This window comes from Eurosta solidaginis, chromosome 2, assembly GCF_040869045.1.
Source record: "Eurosta solidaginis isolate ZX-2024a chromosome 2, ASM4086904v1, whole genome shotgun sequence".
Lineage (NCBI taxonomy): Eukaryota > Metazoa > Arthropoda > Insecta > Diptera > Tephritidae > Eurosta > Eurosta solidaginis.
This window is the reverse complement of record NC_090320.1, coordinates 128,218,913-128,230,042: the sequence shown is the minus strand read 5'-3', so window position 1 is coordinate 128,230,042 and position 11,130 is coordinate 128,218,913. Positions and strand designations below refer to the sequence as shown.

Sequence of the window (11,130 nt, the reverse complement as noted above, 5' to 3'; positions counted from 1 at the left end):
GTACGAAGGGGAGTTCACAGACGAACAAATAGGTCTCAATGGGATATCTGCTTTATGAATTTTGGGCAGGCCATATAATCTAGGTGCATTGGACGTTTTGCTTATTAGTTTGTATTTCTCTTTTAAATCTATAACTTTGTTTTTAAACAATTTTTCTACAATCTCGTTATTTTTTTCTTGTAATTTATTAGTGGGATCTCGTTTCAATACCCGGTATGCCGAAATGTCATTTACCAAAAGTTGTAACTTCTTTTCATAGTCCGACTTATCCATTAACACGGTAACATTACCCTTATCTGCATTCAGAACCAATAAGTCTTTGTTGTTTTTTAGAAAAGTTTTGGCCGAGTGTAGGGTATCTAAAACAAATTTGTCGCGCGCGCTATTTTTGGGTTTCTTAAGATGATCCCGTATTAGTGTTGTTAAATTATTCCTCTCAATCTCTTGCTGCTCTTTATCTTTGATAGTTTGAATGCAGTCTTCTCCGTCTGCTATCACCTTGAATAAAGGGAACCCACTATTTGTTGTTGGCAAAGAGTATTTTGAACCTAAAGAGAGGAGCCACTGAATATCTGTAGGGATCTCGGTTTTCGTAGTATTATGAAACCAATGGGGTATATTTTTAATGTTAAGAGATTGCCTATGTATGTTTTTGAGCTTCTCGAATTTTTGTGTGTGTGTTTTCCTAATTGTTGTTGTAAGGTTATTAATCAGGAGTTTCTCACTTTCAAAAAACGCGGTAGAATCTTCTGCATTAAGAGTTTGGTTTATTTTGTTAGTTAATGTGCTTACCTCTCTTTCATTTTGTTTCTTATGTTCATATTTAATTTTTATGATCAGGTTCAAGAGTTTACATTCCACCGTTTCTATAAATTTTGTGAGAGCCTTATTGATGTTGTTGGGCAAATGATTGTTGTTGGTGTTGCAGTTTAGTACGTACAAAATATTTTTGGTGGCGTTGTTTATGAATTTGGGTGTTAAGCCAATTTTTCTGCAACTTACCAGAAACTTAATCGACTGTGTCAACTTAGCCAGCTGTTTTGTGCTTTGTTGGTATCGATTTGTGTACTTCTTGATCTCTATACCATACTTGCTTTTCATATGTCTGTAGGTGTTTTTGTTGGCGCGGTGTGCTCTCCGTTCCATAATTATTTTTGTTGTTTACGGCCTTTGAATTATAACTTTTTAAATATAAACGAGCTCTAGGCCAAATATTTGTATATTCTTAATAAAACACAATACGTGAATTTTTGATATACAATTATATTATTTAATTTGTCGATATTTCGACTTCAGTCTGAAGTCATCATCAGGACTAGGTACGAAAAGAACAAACATAGATATTAAAATCATAAAAATACACATTTGCACAAGTACAGAACTTACATTTTTGAATGCAATATGTCGACTAGTGTAACAAAAATATAAGTTTACGAACAGTGCAAAGCAAATAACAATAAAATGTAAATAACACACAGCCGTTATCATAAACAAAAAATGAACATAAGCAGAAAGTTATCTAAATGAGTAGTGAGCGCCGCTCAAGTGATATCAGCTGCAGCCTGCAGGTGAACTCTTTGGTAAACAGTGGGAGATGCTCTTATCTATTATTATAACTTTTCTAAAAAACAACAAAGACTTATTGGTTCTGAATGCAGATAAGGGTAATGTTACCGTGTTAATGGATAAGTCGGACTATGAAAAGAAGTTACAACTTTTGGTAAATGACATTTCGGCATACCGGGTATTGAAACGAGATCCCACTAATAAATTACAAGAAAAAAATAACGAGATTGTAGAAAAATTGTTTAAAAACAAAGTTATAGATTTAAAAGAGAAATACAAACTAATAAGCAAAACGTCCAATGCACCTAGATTATATGGCCTGCCCAAAATTCATAAAGCAGATATCCCATTGAGACCTATTTGTTCGTCTGTGAACTCCCCTTCGTACAATTTATGCAAGTATGTGGTTAATATTCTCACGAACATAACCAAATCGTCCAAATATAACGTAAAAGACTCAATTGAATTTAAAAACAAAATAAAAGATACATACATATATGATGATGAGAGTCTCGTGTCATTTGATGTCATCTCACTTTTTCCCAGCATTCCCGTAGATCATGCCTTAGAAATTATAGCATCTAAGTGGAACCAGATAAAGAGCCACACCACACTCACAAAAGAACTTTTTCTAGAAGTTGTTCGTTTCTGCATTAGAGATAATAGATATTTTAAATTAAACAATACAATTTATGAGCAACGCTGCGGTATGCCCATGGGTTCCCCAGCATCCCCCGTCATAGCAGACATTGTAATGGAAGAATTACTGGAGAAATTTGAAGATGACTCCCCTTATAAGCCACGTTTGCTTACCAAATACGTCGATGACCTTTTCGCAATTGTGAAAACTGATACGGTGGAAGAATTGCTAAATATTCTAAATGAATACAACAGGAGTATTAAATTTACAATTGAGGTGGAGAAGGACGGAAAACTACCGTTTCTCGATACTCTTATTATAAAAAAGAATAACCAATTATGTTTTGATTGGTATAAAAAACCTACCGCGTCAGGTAGATTAATTAACTTTAATTCTAAACATGACAAATCTACAATAGTCAATACGGCCAGAAATTTTATCAACAGAGTTCTCTCGATCAGCGATGAAGTTTATCATAAAGAAAACATTAAAATAATAATAAATGTTCTAGAAAATAATGAATTTCCTACACGCATAATAAAAAACTTTATAAGAGATTATTATAAGAAACCCACTGCGAGGAAAAATGCCGAAAATAATAAAATATATAAATCGACTACATATGTGTCAGGCCTGTCTAACAGAATAAAATATTCAAATATTTATGACAAAGAGAAATATAATTTAGCCTTTACCTACAATAATACGTTGCGACAAATTTTCAGTAATACCAAGAGTAGAATAGATAAATATGAGAAATCGGACTTGATATATAAAATTCTATGTAATGGTGACGGGTCCCACGTATGCGACAAAGTATATGTGGGGACTACTAAATCGAAATTAAAAACGAGGATTTCCGGGCATAAAACGAATATTAAAAATCGCAACAACCCTAATGATGGCAAAACGGCGCTAACACAGCATTGCAGAGAAACTGGACACTCTCCCAATTTAGAAAATGTAGAAATTCTACAGCAAGAGAGGAATTACAACAAACGCTACATATTAGAGATGCTGCACATAATAAATACACCCAGCGACAAACGGATGAACTTCAAATCTGATACAATTGGTATTGCCTCTGCCTTTAGGCAGCTGATCAACAACAACAACAATAATAGATAAGAGCATCTCCCACTGTTTACCAAAGAGTTCACCTGCAGGCTGCAGCTGATATCACTTGAGCGGCGCTCACTACTCATTTAGATAACTTTCTGCTTATGTTCATTTTTTGTTTATGATAACGGCTGTGTGTTATTTACATTTTATTGTTATTTGCTTTGCACTGTTCGTAAACTTATATTTTTGTTACACTAGTCGACATATTGCATTCAAAAATGTAAGTTCTGTACTTGTGCAAATGTGTATTTTTATGATTTTAATATCTATGTTTGTTCTTTTCGTACCTAGTCCTGATGATGACTTCAGACTGAAGTCGAAATATCGACAAATTAAATAATATAATTGTATATCAAAAATTCACGTATTGTGTTTTATTAAGAATATACAAATATTTGGCCTAGAACTCAGAACAAATTTTGAACTATAAATATGGAAAATCATTAATCAGGCAATCGCCGCGAACAGACGTATTTTCTTTAGCTCGGTTGTGATTAAAACTATTGTTTCCCTTGACTTTCGTCGTTTTCGCAAACTACCTGAGCAGTTGTTTCATTTTGTAGTATACAAAAATATAGTGCATAACAAGTGAAAATCAGTGCCGCGCAAAAATGAATGGGGTTGACCCCCCCTCCCCCTCTTCAAATAGGTTTCGGCTACTTGATCCAGATAATGACCTACCTAGCAAACGCTTAAGGCCCGACAATTTCACGCCCCTCAAGCCGACAAAGCAAAACGATGACCACATTCCGCGATATCTCATTGCAAGCGCAGTGGGATCAAAAGTAGGTGATGAGATTCGAACCCTTTCGTCGTATAATGTGTTCCAAATCGACAAAGGACTCAAAAACATAAGTTCTGACTACTCGGAACTGACTGCATTAAGATCTGGCGATCTACTCATCAAAGCCCTTAATGTAAAAGCAGCTGAAAAGTTCCAGAAAGCAACCTTTATTGGCATTATTCCAGTCAAGATTACCTCACATAAAGCGCTCAACACCTCACAAGGAAGAATCTATTCAAGGAATATCATCAACCTCTCGGAGGAAGAATTACTAGAAGGTCTAGCTAGCCAAAAAGTAGTCGATGTCAAAAAAATTATGAAAAAAGCCGGAGACCAGTTGGTGCCCACTGGGGCAGCCATAATCACCATTGACTTAATCCGTAGACCAGACGTGATCAAACTTGGATGGGAAAGAGTTAGGGTACAGGAATATATCCCCAACCCAATGAGATGTCGGAATTGCCAGAGGCTCGGACATACTAAAAATAGGTGCAGAAACATCGAGCTCTGCAAGGAATGCGCCACCCCCCCTAGTCACGAACAGTGTACCGGTAAATACTGCATCAACTGTGATGACAACACACACACCTCGTATGACCCAACCTGCCATAGCTTCTTAAAGCATAAAGCGGTAAACAAAATAAAAATCGATCGACGATGCACCGTACGGGAAGCATGGAAGGTGTACAATAGCAACCCATCTACCTACCAAATCGAACCATTTGCGAAGCAAACAAAAAAACCTACAATGGCACAAATAGTTAAAAACACAACCTTTAACACTGCAAGCGATCAAGAGAAGCATCTCAAGACAAATACAGAATCAAACAAAAACAAACCAACCAACAATAAACCTCAAACAGTTAACAGTACATCAAAGAAAACGGACAACAATGAATTTTCGAAAACAACAATACCTTCATCTCCATTCATCGAAAACACTCAAGCAAATGCAAAAACCCCAACAAACCAATATGCACAAAAAACAAACACCACAAGTAAATACAACGATACACACTTAGAAGACGTACCTATGGAAATATCCCCAACAAGGGAGCTTTACAACACTTTCCCCCAATTAAACGTAATCATCACACCCAACACATATAAAAACACACTGCCTCAGCGCACCAAAAATAGTGACAACCCCCTTTTATTATCATAATGGACATTGGCTTAGATTTATTTATACTTCAGTGGAACATCCAAGGATTTATTAATAATAAATTTGCCCTGGAGTACCTAATTTCCACACATAAGCCAGATATCATATTATTACAAGAAACCCACATAACACAAAAAAACAAACAATTTCTTTACTTACCGAATTATCAAACGTTTCACCACAACAAAGACCTAGCGTATGCAAAGTCAGGTATAGCAATTTTTGTAAAAAACACGCTAAAGGCTTCAAATCATATAACATCAACCAATCAACTAATACATCAAACCATAACTATACACGGAATAAAAAATCTATACATTACTAACATTTACAAAGAAACGGACATCAATCTAACCCAACAACTTCTTCAAGACATACCAGACACAAATGGATCACATCACCTAGTTGCAGAGGATCTAAACGCTCAAAATACACTTTGGGGGTCCGAGTATACCTCTAGGAGTGGAAATGTATTGGAATCATTCGCTCATGACCGCAACATGGTAATATTAAACAATGGTGCGCCAACACTCCTCAATACAAGAAATACGCTCACCTCGGTAGATGTATCCATGGCTAGTACTGATTTGGCAGTGTCCCTGTTATGGAGCTGCCCTTCCCACCCAATCGCTGGTGACCACTTTCCAATCTTCATACAAAAAGGCAGCAAACACATCAATAAAAAGTTTATTGGCAAATTCAAAGAAGCGAAAGCAAATTGGGACGTATTTTCCATCAAAACGGATTCCCTCAACTCCCAAAGCACACAATCGAATAACATAAATAGGGAGGCAGCCCTAATAAAAAAAATTGTGAGAAGATCAGCGAACGAATCCATGCCAACAACAAGATGCCCCAGACAAAACCATAATCCTGCTTGGTTCAACAGTGAAATAGGTGTACTTATAAAAAAGAAGAATAAAGCTTGGAAAAAATTCCGTGAAAAGAAAACTCCGACAACAACGTTAGCTTATAGAAAGCTCTGTGCACAGGTTAGGAGAGTTTGCAAAACAGCAAAGCAAGAAACGTGGAAACGTTTCGTAAATTCCTTGAACCCATCAATGGATGCCAGAACACTATGGACCAAGGTAAAAAGAATCCGTTCGAATACACCTTCCAGCTTTCCACCAATTTTAAACAATAACTCCATCTTATCACATCCTGAAGAGATAGCAAATGATTTTGGCGAGGCATGGTGCTCAATATCCTCAAATGAGAAATTTAATAGAAATATAATACAAGAAAAGATGAATTTCGACATCGATAGCTAGAGAACATTTGGAAATGAGCTAGATAACATAACAGATCAAGTAACATTGTTTGAATTAAACCTGGTACTAAAGAAAACTAAAGGAACAACCTACACAATGATCAAAAATTCATCAATAGCTCTTAAAACCAGATTATGTGAAATATACAGCAACATCCTGAAAACAGGAACCTATCCACACGAATGGAAACAAGCCGTCCTAATACCCATACCAAAGGTCGGTAAAAACCAAAATTCCCCCGAAGGTTATAGTCCCATTTCGCTATTGTCCGTACTGTCGAAACTTTTCGACAAAATCATTACACGTAGACTATGGAAATCATGCGAAGGAAAAATCCTAAAAATACAACACCCCTTCAGGAAAAACAGTGGAGTGCATACTCTCTGTCATCAGATTGAAAGAGAAATAAAGAAAAATTTAACAGCCCAAAAGCACTGTGTACTTATATCCGAAGACCTCGAAAAACCTTTTGACCGGGTGGTATACACTTGCGTATTAAAAGAACTTCACGAGTGGGGCCTACCCAAAACTCTCCTAAAATTAGATTTATCTTTCCTTTCGAATAGAAGAATTGCGGTCAGAGTAGATGGCTACACATCTAGGAGCTTTAACCTTGACAACGGAGTCCCTGTTTTTTTGTTCAATGCCTATACCAATTCCTTGTCAAACATGTTGCATCAGGTAAATGGGGTACAATTCATAGGCATATACGCAGATAACATCTTCGCACTGGCGTCAGGGGCACCCGCAAAAGTATGTGAAAACCTAAATGAACTTGACAGAATCAACAGGAACAGGAGCAGTCATCTCAGCTAACAAAACTGAAGCTTTGCACATCTGCAGAAAGAGAAATTGTAGTACTACCTCCATCACCCTGAGGACCGTTGATGTAGAACTTAAATCAAAAATGAAAATCCTAGGTGTGACTTTCACTCGAAATCTGCTGTGGAATGAGCATGTTAAAACAATCATAGCAAAACTCGGCGGGGTACATAATTTACTTAAAATAATATGCCCCAGGAATAAAGGTCCTCACATTGACATTGCAATAAGCGTATGTAGGGCACTAACGGAAGGCGTTCTAAACCACTGCATCACAATGTATGGACACACCTCCGATACTAACATAAACAAAATAAATACAGCCCTAAATAATTGTTTTAAAAAAGCAGCTGGCCTTTTGAAAGCCACACCAACTATATCCGCCAAATTCGAAGCACGCTACAACGACTTTCAGTGGCTTGTCCATAGTCGTTCACGAAAATTAGCGGCCAAAGCCATTGTAACTACCTCTCATCCACTAAACAAGGCATTCTGGAGTTTCTTAACCAAGCCAAAGCAAAAGCTAAAGACTTACAGGAGCACTTGCGGTATTCAAGCTATTTCCAAGTACCTCCTTGACATTCACACACCAATACCACCAAAACCACCAGACAAGTACGAAACCACCACAAACATCTCAATTGACCTCTCATTGAGCATCAGAAAGAAAAACGATACATCTCCGGAGGTGTACAACCAAATGTTCTTACACTATAAAGCAAGACATCCAACTCATATATTTTATTTCACCGACGGGTCTCTTATTGAAGAAACACCGACATACGGCGTAGTAGAACAGCTGATTGACGGAACCTACAAAACAACCCATCAAGCTCTTGTATCGCCACATGCTGGTATATTTAATGCAGAACTATCAGCAATCAAATTCGCGCTGCATCACGCAGCAACTAACAACAGACGGGCGGTAATTGCCTCGGATAGTCTAAGTGTGCTAAAAGCGTTAACCGACGAACACAGTGAAGCTCGCAGATTTGCACTAAGCGTAGTTAATATACGTAGCGCTATGGATACCAGGTCACGTGGGGATAGCAGGCAATGAGCTAGCGGACAAAGCTGCTAAGCAATCCTTTAGCATGCCACTTGTAGCTGAGACTCCATGCTTGTCGTCCACCATAACGAATTACATAAAAACACACCTTAAAAACCTAAAAGACAAATCGTGGCAAACAGCAAACTGTTTTTTGAAAACCCACAACATAAGCCTCGATCGTCCGAACTATCACGAGAGCTATTCGAGAAAAGAATGCATCCAAATAGCTAGAATGAAGGTAGGTGTAACAAAATTCACATCCGAGCATTACTACAATCATACCAGTCAACGCTGCTGTCACCAATGCAATGTTCCTCTAACCATCAAACATCTTCTTATTGAGTGCCCCACATCTAGGACCAACTCCAACTTATCAGCACTACTTGATTGCAGCAAGGATTCCACAATAAAGCAGACAACGGAAGCACTCAAGAAACATAATCTACTCCACGAAATATAAATCGACCGAGAGGCAAATGGCCTAGTAGCCCAGTCTCTAAAATATATCTTACAAATTAATTTGTAAAATATAAACTTAAATAAATAAATAAATATGGAAAATCAATGCAATGCAGACATTTAGTGCCCTGTAACCCAATGTAAATGAAATTTGCTCGAAGTTTGGGGAACTTGTAAAAATTTTCATAAATTCTAATTTTGTGCGATATATATAACACGTAAGTGTGTAATAGCGCGAAACTGCAATAAGCAAAAGACAATAATAGCGCTGCCAACCAGCTGAAAATATTAAGCCAGAAGTTGTACGTGTTTATGTCTCGCTCCAAAGTTTTTACTTTTTCTTATTTTTTCATATTATCATATTTTTATCTTTGCTGAGTGTTGCTGCAATGGATGATTTTTGCGGTAAATGCAATAAAATGCTTAAATCGGAATCATCGTCAATTTCGTGCAATGGTTGGTGCAAAAATTTTCCATCGGTCGTGTTGTGTAAAAATTGCTGCATTAGATGTAAACATGCTTAAAGCTAATCGCCATTTATTGTACCTATGTGAGCAGTGTGTTGACATGCCTAAAATGCTTGCTACAGCTTTGGAATCAATGTTTCTGAATTATAAATTCGGTTTTGATTTAGTTACAAAAGCTTTCGACAATAAATTTGATACTTTATCGAAGCAGATTGCAGCTTTGGGTGACCAGTTAAATGCTTTGCAATTGTCCATTAACAATAACAGTGCGGGTGCTATTGAACTTGTGCCATTTGATATAAGCAATGACAACAACAAAGGCAATGCTCCTGTTAGTGTTAGCGTTAGTGCAAAGAAGAAAAAGAGCAAAAAATGTAAGAAACCTCGTAACTACAATGACAAAACCGGTGTATCAGCGACTGATCTCAGTTCACTTATGTCAGCTTTTGTTAGTGCTGGTGCCTTAAATGCAAACTACCACCAAAATGTTGCTGACTGCCGTTTGTCTTCGAATTCTGATCTTTTTACTTTTTCGCCCTTGCCTGTGGCTGATAATCATAATTCCAACAATGTTGCTGCAGCTTCGCTCAACGTTACCAATACTGTTCTTCAACCTGCTACTAATAACAAAGGCAATGCTCTCTATGATACTGCTGATGCTGCTTCTGCTGGTAATACCACTACCACTATTTCTACTGCAATTTCTTCCGAGAGTGCTGCTGCTGATGCTGTTGAGGATTCTACTGCTGCTGCAAACTCTGCTGTTTCTAATTTCAAGCCCGCTGACCCTGCTATAAATGTCAATAATAACAGTATTTTCACATCTGTTCATCATAACAATAGGGGCACCATTGTTTACGGCTGCAATGGGAGCACTGAGCTGGAATCCGTAGTTAATACGAAATGGCTTCACATCTCATCGTTCAAGCCGACTGTATCTGAGGGCAGTGTTATCAATTTTGTTTCCAAGTACGCAGGCATTGATCCTAAACATCTTTCATGCCGAAAGCTCATCAAAAATGGTATCCCGCTAGATAGTATACAGAGCGTAAACTTTAAGTTTGGTGTTGCTACTGCCTATTATGAATCCCTTCTAGACCCTAATGTATGGCCTTCCGGCGTTAATGTTCGGCCCTTTCGATTCACGCAGCGCCAAATCAATTGCATCTAGCGGTTACAATAATAATATAACTGCTGAAAGCTCATATATTCCAAATTCCTTTGTACCGCCTACTGAATGTTTTGGAGTTGGTACCGCTTCCCTGGACGGTAGCCAGAAACATCTAATAATCTACTACCAAAATGTCTCCGGTTCGCATGCCGACTACGATATTTTTGTTCTAACCGAGACCTGGCTCAATCCTGAATTTCTGGATGGAGAGTTCTTCGACTCGAATTTGTACAACGTTTATCGTAAAGATCGTGATTTTTCAAAAACTGGTCTATCCAGGGGTGGAGGGGTTTTAATTGCTATTCGCAATCATCGCTTGTTGAGTTATCCGAGGTGGATTCACTTTTTGATCAACTTTGTGTCTCATTTCGTAGCTGTTCCGAAATGTTCATTTGCGTTTCATACATCCCACCTTCTAGTAGGGAAATCTCTCTACAAATCACATGTTGACAACGTTATAGATCTTACACGTAATCATGATGGTAGTAACTTTTGTATACTTGGTGACTTCAATATACCTAATATTGAGTGATCCTACGATAGCTACACTTTAGTCCCCAAAAATGTAAACAGTACTGCTGAGATGTACCTCATTGATAATTCCTTAAGTGT

General features: G+C 37.5%; 1 protein-coding gene across 1 annotated transcript; it reads left to right on the top strand.

The window, feature by feature from the left end:
• The first annotated feature begins 2,247 nt into the window (after nucleotides 1-2,247).
• LOC137242354 (uncharacterized) lies at nucleotides 2,248-3,655 on the top strand. The gene is made up of 2 exons (XM_067769671.1): nucleotides 2,248-3,548; nucleotides 3,620-3,655. Exon 1 carries the CDS (start codon nucleotides 2,276-2,278, stop codon nucleotides 3,332-3,334), a length of 1,059 nt encoding a protein of 352 aa, XP_067625772.1. The 5' UTR covers nucleotides 2,248-2,275; the 3' UTR covers nucleotides 3,335-3,548; nucleotides 3,620-3,655.
• The last annotated feature ends 7,475 nt before the right edge of the window (nucleotides 3,656-11,130 follow it).